Source organism: Cupressus sempervirens, chromosome 5, assembly GCF_028749045.1.
Source record: "Cupressus sempervirens isolate cs-2001-9-10 chromosome 5, ASM2874904v1, whole genome shotgun sequence".
NCBI classification, from domain to species: Eukaryota; Viridiplantae; Streptophyta; class Pinopsida; order Cupressales; family Cupressaceae; genus Cupressus; species Cupressus sempervirens.
In genome coordinates, this window is record NC_143122.1 from 615,908,652 (window position 1) to 615,925,089 (window position 16,438).

A 16,438-nucleotide genomic window follows, 5' to 3' on the forward strand; every position below is an offset into this window, starting at 1 on the left:
CCTCGGCTAGCCTTGGCAATTTCTCCTCTGCAACTAGACAAGAAGGATGCGGAGACTGCGACTACCCTAGACCCTGCTGATGCTGCTGACGGCTGGACTGTTCCCAGTCTGCCTCACAATCCCACTGATGCATGAGGATTTCCTGATAAAGATGATCCTCCTCCCTCTGCTGGTACTGCCTTGGCAGCCTAAGGTTGTTAAAAGTGTTTTTTTTTTATGAATAGTTTATAGTTTCTGATTGAGGCCATGTTGTTTATTCTGGCTTCGATCGTTTGAACTCATTCGCAAGGTGATCCTATATCCTCCGACCTTTTTTTTATAAATTGTAATCTTAGTAAATTTTATTAATTGAAAAGAACTATTCATCAAAAAAAAATTGAACTCAAACTCATTGGTTAATGCCTCTATATAAACAGCTTTGTCCCCAAGTCCAGATGTGTTTCTACATAACCAAAATACAAACTGGGAGACGCGCTCTAATGAAGGGCTTTTTCATCTCGTAAAGTCACAGTTGAATAATTTACAATATTTCGCCGGAAGAGGACCAAAATGTACATTTTCACATCTAACCCCCAAATATATAGCTGTAAAATCAGAAACTCATTATTTGCGCCTAAAACCAGGAGATTCGTTTGGCGAGAGTAAGAGCAGAGAGTACGGAAGAAGCTGCCAGCACAGAAAATGCCATGAAACTCATGCCTACCGAAGCAGCTGCCATTTCTGTGAACCTCGAATCGCCATTCTCCCGCAGATTATTTGTTCTCGACGCCGCCGACGATGAAGAAGACATCACTAAGTATGCCAATGTCTGCATCATTCTTCAGTTTAATCATAATTCATCTCAAATAATAAACTGTACTGGATTTTATTTTTCTGACTATTTTTTCTCACCTGATCACCGATGAAATCAATGGAAGCTAGAAGCGCTTTATGGAACAAATTATATCCCCACACTAAATTGTAAGTAGCTCTGCCAAGCTGGGCTGCCAAATAAACGAATGCTATCACGGCAATCGCCACACAATATCTGTTGCAAATTCAAGGTAATTTTTCAAAATTTCAATAGCAAATTTACAAATCACTGTTTGATTTGAATGAATTTTTCTAAATGGAAATATATTTTGGTAATATTTGTGTAACCGTTTTGGTAATTTTAAGATTTTTTTTGTCAAAAGGAATGTGTGATATTCTTTCAATCACTTGTATAGTTGCGATCTCAAAATTTCAGAAGCAAATTTTTATTAATTGAAATTTAAATATTTTAGTTTTTCAATTGTAAATAATGAATATCTGGAAAAAAACGAAAAAAAAACTTACAAAGCACCATTTTTAATTTGACGGAATTTTTATTAACAAAAAGATACTTCAGTAATAGTTGTATAAATGTTCTCGTAGTTTTTTAAATTTTGTTCTTTGAATGATAATTTAGAAAATCTCTATGACATACAGAGTTATCATGAAAAATTCTTGTGATTTTCAGCCTTTTCCTTTTAAATGATAAATATGAAATCTCTAAATCAAACAGAGCAATGATAAGAAATTATAGTCATTGTAGGAACTTTGATCTTTCAAACATAAATTAGGAAATCTCTGAAGCATACAAGTTATATGGAGTTATGATGAGAAATTCTCGTCATTTTATAAGTTTTGTTCTTTTAATGATAAGTTACCAAATTTCTGAAACATACAGAGTTATTATGAGAAATTCTCGTCATTTTAAGCTTTTTTAATTCTGTAATAATAAATAAAAAAATCTCTGAAACATGCAAGCTCTTATGAACAATTATTTCAATCGCTTGCACAATTCTGAAAATAACTTTAATTTCCACTAAAATCTACCTGTATTCTTCATAATCATCAAATTTTGGCCCTGGTCTGTTCTGGTTATTGGCGGCCATGATAACAAAGGAGAGAAAGGAAAATAGAATCCCCAAAGATCTGAGCACAAGATTGGCCTGGCGTATGCGATTCTCTCTTTGCTGCCTTTGCACAGTAATTGTCGTGTGAAGCTCTAGTGCCTGTGAAGCTTCGCCTGTGGACGCGTGATTATTAGCTAACTCCAAACCATCTGGACGCTTCATGGGCGATGAATTCGATGACATCTCGCCGCTAACTTCTTCCAAAGCTTTTTCAGATTTCTTGATCTGCAAGCAGAAGCTTCAAGAGGTGTTTGCGGGAGATACTTGAACACAGATTCTACGCTAGATATTTTCCTTGATGTCATTACGCTCTTCGACTTGGAACATGGTAGAAAACGATTTGGATGACCTCCTGCAATATCTCATAATCCTGCAAAGCTAACACCTAATTTGAACCACTCTTGTCTTGGGTTTTAAAAAACTTGAAATTTTACTCAAAGTATAATAAACAAAATTAGTGGACAATTTCATATTAAGTATAGGACGGTTCTTATCCACAATTTTAGCCAGCATGGCAAGCCACTAACTCTCATGGAAGTATGACTATATTTTTTTGTCTTCACATATAATGCAAAACTATTATAATATTGGATTTTAGAAAAGGTTTTTATAGTCTAAAAAAGAAATATTTTTAATTAATTTCTGACATAATTTTAAGAAATGAAATATTGTTTAAAAGGCAACTTTTACATAGGAGAGTAAAAAGATAAATTGTTTGAGGCAAAATTTAAAATTCTAATTAGGTAGAAGTTGTACACTATGTCTATAATGATGAAGAGGTAAACATAATGGTGGTTTGTCACTAGGGGAGATTATGAATAGGAGGTTTGTGCACAAACATATCACACATTATGTTATTAAGGGAACGTCATCATAAACTTGAGCACTCAATGAGGATGCTTGTATCTCGAAAAATGGTTGATCTATATCATATAAGTAATTAGGAGGAGGTCCAACTCAACAAACATATTATTTTTTAATTCCTTGGCCCACCTACGTTAGTTTTCATGTGAACTGAATGACACCCATATTGTAAGTTCTTAACTCTTGCTCAGATAGATGAAGAAAAAAAAATCATGTTGACAAATATTCATCACAATAATTGGTTTCTAGATTAGATCGTGTTAAGATTTTTTCCATTAACATTTCAAATTACACTACCTAATCCGTTATCAGGATAAAAGAGAGAAAGAGATGATGGATCAAGTAGTGTAATTCAAAACACTGATGGTAAAAATCTTAACACGATCTAATCCAAAAACTAATTACCGAAATAAAGTGGAATGTAGAAATTTGACCTCTTAAATATTTATTATTTCTTTAAAAAATATTTTTGAAGGAAGAAATCATTAGAATTTTTTCTTTCTAAATAACATAATTTCATGTATCATTCCCATATTTGGAGTTGTAAATCATATGTTAGTCTTAGAAAATAATTTACCAATTCCTTAACACCCCTCTCTAGCATCTCCCTCTCACACACACTTGGAGCAATTTGATATAGGTACTTTTTTAATTTGAAATTTACTATGAAACATACTCTTTTTGTTGTAAGTAAAATTTCAGTCCAATGCCCACATTGATTATTTTTTCCTTTGCAAAAGTGTTTTTGTACTATTGAGATATAAAGCCCAACTGTCACATTGACTATTCATCTTGTAGTGACTATTCATTGATGGTCATTGTGATTGTATAAATAGATGTATTCAGTCATGTATTGTATCATGTGAATTTGGATTAATATAATAGTTCCCTACTTAACTGTGGAGGTAGCCTCAACCACAACAAATCTGTGTACCAATATTTTATCTTCATCAAAATGTTTATTAAGTTTAATCTCCTCATTGAATAACTTACAATTTGTATCAGAGCTTGGTAAAGTTGAGCAAAGATGGAGGAAGAAGATGATGCTGTTGATTTTTCCATTGAAGAATTTCTTAAAAATTTGGATTTCGCTAAAGAGGAGGATGCTTCCGTCAAGCAAGTGAGGATGAAGTTGAGGTTGAAGAGGAGGATGTTGAAGAAAGAAAGGATGAAGTTGATGAAGCTAATGCTTATATAATCAAGGAGATTACCAATAAGACATATTTATGAGGTTGAAGGAAGAGAATTTCCTACTCACTGACCAACTATTTTGTATGCAATATAAGTTGGAGGTTTTGTGTCATATAATGAATATTGAAAAAGATAAATTTAAAATAGAGTGATATTTTCATGAAGAAACTCTATTTCAAGAAGAAGAGAATGATGGGAAGGGCCATTTAGATGACCTTTATCTTGCAAAAATGTATGATTTTCTGATAGAGAAGTTTCCTCTTGGTGAAAAGAAATCACAAGAGGATTATGTGTGCCTAGCAACTGAAGATCTAAGGAGTGTGGAGATTATAGAGTGCAAGGAGGCCAAAGAGAGCCCTAGGCAGAAGAGAATGATGGGGAGGGCCAGTTAGAGGACCTTTATCATGTGAAAATGTATGACTTTCTGACAGAGAAGTTTCCTCTTGGTGAAAATAAATCACAAGAGGATTATGTGTGTCTAGCAACTGAAGATCTAAGGAGTGTGGAGATTATAGAGTTCAATGATGTCGAAGAGATCCCCAAGTGTTGGAAATAACAATGGAAAAATAAACTCTAAGAAAGGGGCTGGTTAAATCAACACTTCAAAACTTTAACCATAAAAGATTCACCACACATCCATCTCATAATTTAACATATAAACTAAAATAGCTAACTACACATTTTCATTCATAAAGTAAAACAAATTTAACACATGACACAATAAATTGGTTACCCAGAAACCCTCCAATGAGAAGGTAAAACTCGGGTAGGGAGACACCCAAAAATATTCACTACTGTAGTTGTAAAGTGTAGCCAATTATGGTAACAATGTGTTTGATCATAAACTATGATCTACCTTGTGAGGGGTCTGCCTTGTCAACAGCGTATAAAAACTATTAGGTCTCACCTTGTTAGAGGATTTACACTCACAATTAAGTTAGCACTCAATTAAGAGATTTACAAGAGCCTATTAAGACTACACAACCTATTAACACTACTCTATTAGGAGATTTAATCTGTATCACCTATTAAAATGATTCAACACCATGATCCTTCGATTAGCACCTTACTGCTAGATGTCAAATCTTCTCTTTGATGTTAAGTCCTCGATCCTTCTAATTAGATATGACCTCTTTCATTTCTCTACTTTTCTTTATTCTCTCTAACTGATTCTACAATTCATAACACTGACATAACCTCTATAGCCACCATGAATGCTCTCTGCACTTAACACTCATCTCTCACACATGTTACAAACTCTTTAGGATTTTCCTCCTTAAGTAAACATAGGTGGAATGGGTTATGTTAGAATTAACAACTGTGGTTAATCCATATTGCTGCCTAAGTCATCCCTTAAACTAATTGGTTGCATGTACTGCATAGGGATTCACAATATGACTTGATCCTTATCTTCTACAATTAGAAAATAATGATTATGTCAGACCAAAAACAATTTACATAGTAGCTTTTTCCATTACAAACAACTATGTCATTGACTATTCACTTGAAATCCAAAGGCTTTGATGCTCAGCCAACACTACACTCTTAATGTTGTAAGTTGACTTCTAAACTACTCAACACACATTATTTACTTGACACCTAAATCACTTAGCACATACTATCTGCCCTGCTCTTGAATGACTCAACACACATAGAATTCTTGGCACATACTAGTGCTCGACACTAATTAGTCATATTGCTTGGCATGTATTATCTGAAAACTTATGTTCAATGTACACTAGGCACTCAGCCTACACTATGTTTTTGCTAGATAACAACTTAAGTGTTTTGTCACCACCTTGTCAAAAACAAAATGAGATAAACAATCTCCCCCTTTGACATGAGTGGCAAAAAAACTTTTTTCATACATATACAACCTTATTGTAAGCATAACTAAGACAATATATATACTTCACTCCACTCTCATACAAAATTTGCAAACTCCAAAATTTTCAAAATGGATGACTTATCTGTCATACCTTATGACTCCATCACTCCCCCCAAGTAAATGTTTCATTTCTATTTCTACTTCTACTACTAGTACTCCACGTGAGTGGATATGTCTTATGTCTTAACAAAATTTCATTTAACAAAACTTCACTATCCCCCTTTTTTGACACTTACGTCAATTGGGTGGTACACTTATAGTGTGCTTATCCAAAAATGATATATGGATCTCCATAATTATCTTTAGTATTGAGTCCTAATTGTTGTTGGCTACCTCTAGAGGTTGATATTGAATGTCTAGCTAGGCAGCAAGGTCAACTAAGTCATCATGTGTTGAAAGATGAGAATCTTTCTTCATCAATGTCTCAACATAGGCTAGTTCCTTATGCAACACTTCCATGTGCAGAGTCAACATGGATTGGATACTTATCAAGGTAGATCTAATGTTTTCATCTTGTGCTTGCAACTTGGAAAGCTTACCTTGAGTGGATAGTAAGCTCTAAAAATGTGGCTAACTTTGACCAGGAGATAACTTTAATGTAGTACATGTTAATTGTAGATCTCCCTATAGCTATTTAATAGCCCTTTAAACCTTCTGTGTGAAAAGATTAACATCACATAACTTAGTGTATAGAGAGAAAATAATCTATAACACCTTCTTCACACTTTCCACCTTGGTTGCTAAGTCAACCTGTCTGAGTGCAATTGCACTAGACATCTTCTCTAAAACTTTTGTATGAAATTTCATTTCAAACAATTCTAAGAGTTTAACATTAAAATCTAGGTCTTTATCCATTATCTTGTCAACAATATTAAGAAGTTGGTAAATGATAGGCTTATCTTCATTCATATCAAGGAGATTGAAAGCATCATAGAATATGTCTTTAATGTCATGCAAAACTTGCTTTTTCTTATAATCCCTTCTCAAGATTTCTTGTCTCTTTTTCCTTTGTAGAGCTTCCTGTAGAATATGCATCTCTTCAATAGTGATTGTGTTAAGATCAAACTTTGGGAGCTCAATCATTTCATCCAAACTTACATCACCATATGATGTATCATCTACACTCTTTGATGTACTAGGACTAGGCCTTGATATTTGTAAAGGTGTAGCATCTGTGCTAGGCCTTTGAAGAGTCTGACTAGTAAGAGGAGATGTAAAAACTAGTAGTGTGGATAGTATCTGTATAACAATCTATTCCTCTAGCTTAGTAGTCAATTCTAATGCTTCATTCTTGTTATCCTCCTTCACTTCCTTTAGAGCTTCACCTTGTACTTGTGGAATAGGCACAAGACTTGCCTCCTGACCTGTATGCACTACGGTTCCACCTATTTCAACAATAACTAATGCTAGCAAACTTGAACTATTTACACTAGGCACTGATGTATCTGTTGGTTTTGTTGCTTCCTCTTTTGTCTAAAATACAACTATGGGCATTGCAGATGGTGTATTAGTTGTAGAAACTATCTGTACTAGGTTTGCACTTTAATCTATTTGAAGATCCTATTTTTATATCTCTTTTACTTCTATAGATTGAGGGGGCACATTAGATGTTTCTTTTGGTTTATCTCTTATAGAGGCAAGTTATACCTTCTCAATCTCATCTACTCTTACCAATATAGGGTCTATGCATAGATATGATGGTGTAGTAGAGATTGTCAATATCTTCTTCAAATCCTCCTTAGTTAAAGGATTGACATTCTATGTTGTTGTGTCAAGAACATCCTTGATGAGCACTGAGTCCTATTAACTCGCTTGGTCTATGTGTGAGGGACTAGCACTCAATACTTGTACATATTTCTAGTCTTTTTCAGCTATAGCCTCTTGTGTTGTGTCCTCAGTACCATCCACATTACCATATTTGTCTTGAACTTTTCTTGTTTGTGCACCTTTTTCCTCTACACTCTTTTCCGGTTCCTTTTTCTCTTCAACTGGTTTCTTTTATGTGGGCTTGGTCTTTCAAAAGCAATGTGCTTTGTATCACCACTTCTTCTATCTAATTTCTCAAAATTTTAAAAACTCTATCCTAGGGGGAAACCTCCCCTTACATTTATTCATGGCTTTAGCCATCATCTATCCAAAGTAGGCATAACTTGGGCTAATTGAGCCTCTCTTATTTGCTTCTCAGTGGTTAAACTATATTGCCAGTTTTTCTCAACTCAGTCATATAGACTTTTAGGTAAGGAGTCAAAAATCTCTAGTGGAGTAGATTTAAATGTAGCCATCATCTCATATATGGCTTCTTCAACCTTATTATTATCTACACTCTCTAGCTTATGAAAAACTACATGTGTGAAACCAGATAAATCTACATTTGTAATGATATTTTCACATAAATTATTAGTATCAGAAGAGGGATTGTGGCTTACCACCTTGAATTGGCTCAAGTCACCTAACTCTATCCTCTCCTCTTCTGAATCTTCCTTCTTTTGTTTCTTTCTCAACCTTCTATAGGTCTTCTTTGCACGCCGACTTGACTCTACTGTAGTAATTGTCCTTTTTCCCTTGGGGTTTGCAACTTCAATAGCTTGTATAGTGGTTGGCCTTGTGCTTGACCTAGTTGTAGGTACTATAGGCTTATATTGTGGCTTCTTCACATACTTCTCTATTTTTTCCATTTTTCATTCCTTTGCTTTTCTCTTTTTGGTCATTGTTTCCTTAGGTGCTTCCTTGGCTTCTTCTCCCTTGAAACCTTCTACATATTCTTGCCTATCTTCACCTAGGCCTTGTGTTAATTATAATGGGGCTTGGCCTTGGTCTTCCTCTTCATTATCATCATCTTCTTATTCTTCTTATCCCCCTTCACCAAATCTCTCTTTCAACTTTTTAACCAGTTTGTTCTTCTTCCTAAGAACTGTAGCTGTCTTCAGGTTAATTGTGATTCTTGATTTGGCTTCCTCATAATTGCCAAATGAGATGACACTTTTGTCAATGTCTTCTGATAATAGAGTTGTTATTATGAAAGAGGTCTCATCTACATTGATTTCATATGGAAAGGGTTTCATATGGAAAGGGTTACAACCATCTGACTCTAGGTATTGCTTCTTGCAGATATGTGTAGTCTGCATCCACTGGGAAAAAAAAATCATTGTAATATTTTTCCACTAGTGATACATGGATCCTCCTCCTCTATTTCATGGATATCTTAAAATCCTCAAAGTTCTCTCCAAGCTATTCAACAAATTCTACTACCTAATGTATGATAGGCCTTTTTTCTTCTACACCACTTTACCAAATGTAGGAAAAGTTCTTTACACATAAAAGAATATACAAACTAGTAAAGAACCAAATTTGCATGATGCACTTTTTGCTTTCCTAATGGCCTCCAAGTTTTCTAATAATTTTTTTAGTTGAAACTATATTATATGCATCCTAGTGATCTTAGTTGGTCCATTTTCCAACCAAATATAGTTACCATATATGTGACTTAGTGCTAGTTTGATCCATTCAGTCTTGAATACTTGGGGAAAGTCTAAGGCATGGATTTACCCTTTCTTCTCTATACTTTTATTTTCTTCCCTCAAGATTCCATTATCACAAAGTTGATTGTATATACCCCTAATCTACATATTTCCTACCTCTCCAATTTTACATGTATAACAACACCTCACATCCTAAATCATGAGAACCTTTGGTGATATCATCGATACTGCATTGGACAGGTCTCCTTTATATGCAATTTCAAGAATAGCTCAAAAAGGGGGTTTCCTAACATTGTTACTCATCAATTGAGCATTTAAGACTTCCTTCCCCTCTTTCCTAACACTTTCAAAAGAGCTAGCTACCATTTTGGTTGCATAAGGTTTATGAAAAATCAAACAATGTAACTCGACAATAGTTAAATACCTTTCAAATCTAATGAATGATGTAAATTAGTAGTCAAATCCAATTTGCAAACACTTGAATCTCTTTTCTCAATTCACTTTCATACTCTTCATGCTCTCTTCAATCATTGGTGAATGCAAATGAGTCAAAAATCAATTATATAACCCTTGATATTTGACATTAAATGCTTAATGCTTACACAATTGTAAGCTCGGTCAACATAGAATTTCCAACTTACTCAGCTAACACACGATTTCCAATATGCTTAGCTAACATAGAAAACTTGGCCAATACTAACACAACTCCATCACTTGGCTGTAACTTCAATACCATTTATGCTTGACAACAACTGTGAAACTTTCCATGCTTGGCAACAACATCGAAAATAACAAAACTATGGATTTTATCTAGGCTATAATCACTCCATTGCATCTTAATTCATGCATATATAATATTTTCAAATCTTTTATTCTTGGAACTGATGTATAATATAATTTTTCAAATATCAATCCCACACATACCCCTTGATTGCTTAGTTGGGGTGATGTGATCACCTGATCCATTAGATGAAGTGACCTCATTTGCACTTGATGGATTGCAATTTTCCTTCTTCTTCCATTTCTTTCTCATCTTCACCTTTACCTTCTCAACATCAACCTTCTCTTTACCCTTGTTGAATTCATTTCTCGGTGCAGGTGACCTTGTTGGAGAGTTTCTACTGACATGACCAGTCCTCAAACAACTAAAGCATACAACCACATTCAACCATCTCTTGCAGTTGCCTCTGAAATGTGTTCTAATGTAGTTTTCAGGAATGTGACCATACTCTTGACAATAGTGACAACTATAACTTGTGTTGTAATCCCAATCATATGAATTTCCATTGTAGTTTCCCTTTGTTTGCTTGTTTGATTTCCACTTGGATTTGGATCTACAATCATATGCCTTGTGTCTAGATATTTGTAACAGTTGTAGCAATAGCCTTCAAATCTTTGTGTGTTGGTAGTCTTGGTCCAAAATTCATGTGCTTGATGTCCTTGTTTCTTGCATTTGTAATAGTGAGCCTTGAATTTTTTCTTAGGTTTATGATTTCAATTTTTTCTCCTGCAAACATTTGTTGTGTGACCTAATTTTCCATAGTTATGACAAGTGGGTTTGTTGTTCTTACCTTTGTTACTCCTTTGTTCACCACTTCTAGATGATTATCCTTCTTTGGTAGTGGTGTATCCCAATCTAGTAGTATTATTATTAGGTCTTGGTGATCCCATCAACTTCTCAAAATACTTTATGACTTCACTTGGCTTATTATGTTTTTCTCTCTTTGCACTCAACTCATTTTGTAGTAGGGAATTCTATGTTTCCAAGGTAGAAATCTCAATGTCTTTCCTATTTAGTTCTTGATTTGTAACCATCAATTGATTCATTGTATCTAATTGCATGTTTGCAAGCTTTTGCACATCTAATATCTTCTCTTCAAGTCTAATAGCTAGAAGTCTTTTGTCTTCTTTAATCATGGCTCTGTCTTCTTCAATCATGGCTCTATCTTCTTCAACTTTCCTTTTTAGTCCAGTTGTCTCACACAACAATATTGATTGTGCTTCTTGTTTCCTTTTGAGATTTATGACTTCTTCATTTAGGGCAACATTCTTTTCCATTAGATCTACTTTTTCTGAATCATCAAACTCTCCAAATTTTACATCCTCAAATAGTCTAGTAGTATCAATTTCTTGATATTCAGTGCCATCTTTTTGAATATCTATCTCTTTATTTCTCTTCAATGAATGCAATAGTTCATCTCTTTCCTCCTTGAGTTGATGTAGGAAAAGTTGTATTTCAATCTTTTGGTTATCAATAGCCTTTCCCAGTTTCTAGACTTCCATCTTCAAGATCTTACCTCCAAAGTTGTCAAGCTTTCCTTCAAGAGAATCAATGCTCTGATACCAATTGTTGGAAATAACAATGGGAAATTAAACTCTAAGAGGGTCCGGGGGGGGGGGTGAATCACCACTTCAAAACTTTAACCATAAAACATCCATCTCACATCCATCTCATAATTTAGCATATAAACTAAAACAACTAACTACACATTTTCATCCATAGCATAAAAAGAATTTTAACACATGCACAATAAATTGGTTACCCAGAAATCCTCCAAGGAGAAGATAAAACTGGGGTGGGGATGACACCCACAAATTTTCACTATTGTAATTGTAAAATGTAGCCAATTATGCTTACAATGCATTTGATCATAAATTATGATCTACTTTGTGAGGGATCTGCCCTGTCAAAGGCTTACAAAAGTTGTTAGGTCTCACCTTGTTAGAGGATATACACTCACAATTAAGTAAGCACTTAGTTAAGAGATTTACAAGAGCCTGTTAAGAGTACAAAACATGTTAAGGCTACTCTGTTAAAATTTTTACTCTATATCACATGTTAAAATGATTTAGTACCATGATCCTTTAGTTAGCACCTTTCTACTAGATGTTAGATCTTCTCTTGGTTTTTAAGTCCTTGATCCTTCTGATTAGATATGTCTCCGTTGTCATTTCTCTTCTTTTCTATGTTCTCTCTAATTGATTATGCAATTCATAACACTATAATAACCTCCATAGCCACCATGAATGCTCTCTCTACACTTAGCATTCATCTCTCATGCATGTTACAAACTCTTTTTGGTTTTCCTCCTCAAGTAAACATAGGTGGCATGGGTTAGGTTAGAATCAATGACTGTGATTGATCCATATTGTTGCCTAATTCATTCCTTAATCTGATTGGCTGTATGTACTACATAGAGATTCATAATATGACTCAATCCTTATCTTCTACAATCTCAAAATAATGTTTATGTGAGCCCAAAAATGGTTTACAAAGTAGTATGTATCATTACAAACAACTATGTCATTGACTATTCACTCACCATCCAAAGGCTTTGATGCTCGACCAACACTATGCTCTTTAAGTTGTAACTCATCTTCTGAACAACCCAATAGACATTGTTTACTTGGCACCTGAATCACTTGAAACATATTATTTGCTTGGCTCCTAAATGAGACAGCATGCATAGACTGCTCGACACATACTAGTGATCAACACTAACTAGTCATATTTCTCAGCATGTATTGTCTAGAAATGTATGTTCGACATACACTAAGCACTCAACCTGCACTATATTTTTTCTAGACCATGAGTTAGGTGTTTTGGCACTGCCTTGTCAAAACCGAAATGAGATCAATGCTAGGCTCAAGGTCATGCATGGTCTGGAAACCTTTAGCATTCCATAGAACATGAATATGATGATTTATTGTTTTAGATTGCAATAGTAGAAGCATAATGAAATGCTTTAATTCTAGTCTTCTCTATGAAAGAAGGTGAAAGGGAAAATGAAGATGCCAAAGAAAAATGGTCTATTATCTTCTTATTTTTCTGGTCAATGCATAGGGGATACCACATATCCAACTACAAGGAAATATTTTGGCATACAAACAATTGGTGAGGAGCCTTCAATCACTGCCAATTATGATGAAAGCAATAACTTAGGGACCTCCTTTGTTGGTCATCAGTCAAGTAATGATGTTGATGGTACAAAATAAATGTCATTCCATCCCCTTTCCTAGATATGTAGATGATAATTGACTTGCCAGATTAGTATAAATATGTAATGGAAAAAAAATTGTGTTTAGTCTCCTCCCTCAAAGGTCAGGATAAATTTGGAGAAGTGCTTGCAAATTGGATTTCCAAACCTTTGGAACTTAGTGTCTTATCAGGCTGAAATTCTTGATGTAAAACATAATTTGATTAGTATTTCCAAGTATGAAACCATTTATTTCAAAATAAATTGACATGATTCTTCATAAAAGCTATTGGTTTGCCCAAATATATGGGTGTCATAGTTTGTATCATGAAGCAATACAAGGGAAAACTTATTAGTTTGTTTCATCTTTTTATTAAATTTGTGGCAGAAGGCCAACTAAAGTAACTTTATAAATTATGGTTGAGTGAATTTCGAGATTAGGGGAAGATTCTCTATAGTGACAATGACACTTCAACAATGAATAATGAAAATATTGATGATATGAATGAGGTAAAATTTGTGAGCATCAAGTTGCAGTACCGATGATAAAATATTTTTTAATCTAACCTAATGTGGAGAAGACTCAATTGAAGTGTGCTAGAGAAAAGTGTGGAAATCTTGAGATCATCTCAAGGCCTCATTTCTCTCTAAAAAATTCAAAGTGAAAGGCAGAGAATGCTACTATGCATGGTTGTACCGATTGAACTTCATAGGGGATATTGATGCGCTATGAAGCCCAACTATCACATTCATTTTTTAGCTTTTAGTGGCTATTCATTAATGGTCACTATGAATTTATAAATAGATGTATTTACTCATGCATTATATCTATGTGAATTTGGATTAATATAATAGTTCTCTTCTAAAGTGTGGATGTAGCCAAAAGTTATTGTAAACCATGATAAATCTGTATACTAATAATTTTATCTTATTCAAAATGTTAATTAGGTTTAATCTAATCATTTAATAACTTACATTAACTTCTTTTGGTTTCTTTATATGTTCATAATTATAAGGAATATATCATTATGATATTGACTCTTTATTTGACCTAATTACTTGCAATTTTTCTAATTGATCAACGACAAGCAAACCAATATAGGATTGAGTTCAAAGTTTATGGCCACTTAGCATTTGCATACTTTAGTAGTTGTTAGCCCCAACTGATAAATATATTGATATATGTAAAAGATTCATCTCAATTATTTTGTTGTCATTGATGTGAGGCTTTAGTTGGCTAGACATCATGCTAATGCAGTAGAGTATCCAATCATTTGATTGATGAAGAGGATTTGGAAAAAGTATGATGATGAAATAGTTGATAAGTATGGTAGTAAATAGGTACTTGAATGAGTTGGATAATAATAGTATAATGTTGGTTTTTTTCTTTTACAATCATGTAATATTGTGATAAGTGGTGAAGATCATGTATATGCAAGACATGTTTCACCAACCAAACTGCAAGGTGAAATAAGAGATGTACTATTAATTGAGATACTATAGTTGTCACTGAGTGCATGGAACAAAAGAAGTAAAGTTTAGTATTAAATGAGTAATATTAGTGTTAACTAAGTAATATTAGTGTTAAACAAGTGATGTATTGCCAGAGTCAAGTTCTAGTGTTCACTAAGCTTGAACAGAAAGAACAAGTTAAGAAAAGATTAATCTGAGGATAATGTTTGATAAAAAATAAGAATTATTGAGAAGTTCAAAGGATAAAGTCAAAGTTAAATATAAGATCTATGACTAGAGAAATGTGATGAGGATCTAATGCAAGAGATTTATCAAAATGGAGATGACCACAAAGTTCAAGGTGTACCTATTTTTTGAGTGACTAAATCTTGAATTTGAGATCTATGATCGCTATTAAGTGACAAAATCTAGAAGAATCTAGAAGGTAGAAGTTACCTATTTAAAGAGATGAAAAAGATGGCTTTTTGGATATTGATTATTTACTTATTAGTTATTGATTATGTTGATTATACAAAGTGAAGAAGGAAGAGGAAGATAGGAGGTGAACTGAGCAGAACATAAGTGCAAAGATCAAGCAAGAGGAAGTGCTAAGTGATAGTGTGAGTGTGTGAATAAACTAGTATGAGATCGGGAGAAAGAAATTGAGTGAAGAAGATATCTAAACAAGAAAGCTAGTGCTAAACCTAGTAGATTAATTGACTATTACTTTCTTACCACTGTATAGGATAAAATCTCTTAACTGAGTGAATCTAACAAGTTTTTGAGATCCTATATGGGAGCATCAATTAGTGATGTTTGTAAGTTAGAGTAGGCCACTCTTTAGAAATGTTAAGGAGTGATAAGGTCCATATGGTCTTTGGTTCAAATTATCTAACTAGGTCACACCAAAAATGTACATGTAACCTTTATAATGATCTGCTCCTAACAGAGCTTGCTTCAAAAGAGTGAAATATTTTGGTTGTCAGTTCCCAAGTGAGTTTCATGTTATTTGTTCAATGTTGCAACTTGGTTAAAGCTAAGTTATTACTCTACTAATCAATATAATTAAGAAAAGTGAGATAAAAATTTGAAGTAAAGTTGTTATAAGTTGTTTTGAGAAGTTGAAACTAGTTACTGAATTATTGATATAAAATTTTATGAAGTTTGAGTTGGTACTAAAGTTTATAAAAGGTTTTTAGGAGAACTAAATATAACTAATTCACCCACCTCATTTATCTAAAAATTGATATCAAATATGAGTTCTTGAAGAAAGAAGACTGGAGGGACTTGAGCTAAAAATCCAAACAATGCATAAGAGAGAGGCACCAAAGGTAAACAATGAGAAATTCTTCTCATGGAAAAATAGGATGAGGCCAAATTTATATAAAATTAAAGCAAAAGCTACAAACTAGTTTAAAAATGCATATTTTTCTCCTACCTCTCCAATGTATGTGGAAGCTATGACACAGAAGAAAGAGCATAATAGTCTGATGATTGAGATTGCATCTTCCCTAAATGATGCCAATTTTGATTATATTAAGAACTATACCAATGCTAAAGAGATATGGGACAAGTTGGCATTGATACATGCTAGAGATGAGAATGTACTAAGAGCAAGAGTAGAGTTTGAGAGGAAAATATGGTTACATGAGAATGAAAGAAGGTGAA

The 16,438-nt window shown here is 33.8% G+C and overlaps 1 protein-coding gene across 1 annotated transcript; it reads right to left on the minus strand.

Moving 5' to 3' along the window:
• Positions 1–376: 376 nt before the first annotated feature.
• Positions 377–2,194, minus strand: LOC149557393 (CASP-like protein 4B3). Its single transcript, XM_089785971.1, has 3 exons — positions 1,840–2,194; positions 892–1,027; positions 377–808 (listed from the first exon to the last, which is right to left on the minus strand). The coding sequence occupies exons 1-3, from the start codon at positions 2,100–2,102 to the stop codon at positions 614–616; spliced, it is 594 nt and encodes a 197-aa protein (XP_089642097.1). The 5' UTR covers positions 2,103–2,194; the 3' UTR covers positions 377–613.
• Between the last annotated feature and the right edge of the window lie 14,244 nt (positions 2,195–16,438).

What these genes read in the sequence shown, in the direction of transcription:
- LOC149557393 (XM_089785971.1), bottom strand. Translation starts at nt 2,102, where the DNA reads ATGTCATCGAATTCATCGCCCATGAAGCGTCCAGATGGTTTGGAGTTA. An exon ending in GATGATTATGAAGAATACAG is followed by an intron (nt 1,028 to 1,839) that starts GTAGATTTTAGT and finishes AATTTGCAACAG; the next exon opens with ATATTGTGTGGCGATTGCCG. An exon ending in TTGATTTCATCGGTGATCAG is followed by an intron (nt 809 to 891) that starts GTGAGAAAAAAT and finishes AGAATGATGCAG; the next exon opens with ACATTGGCATACTTAGTGAT.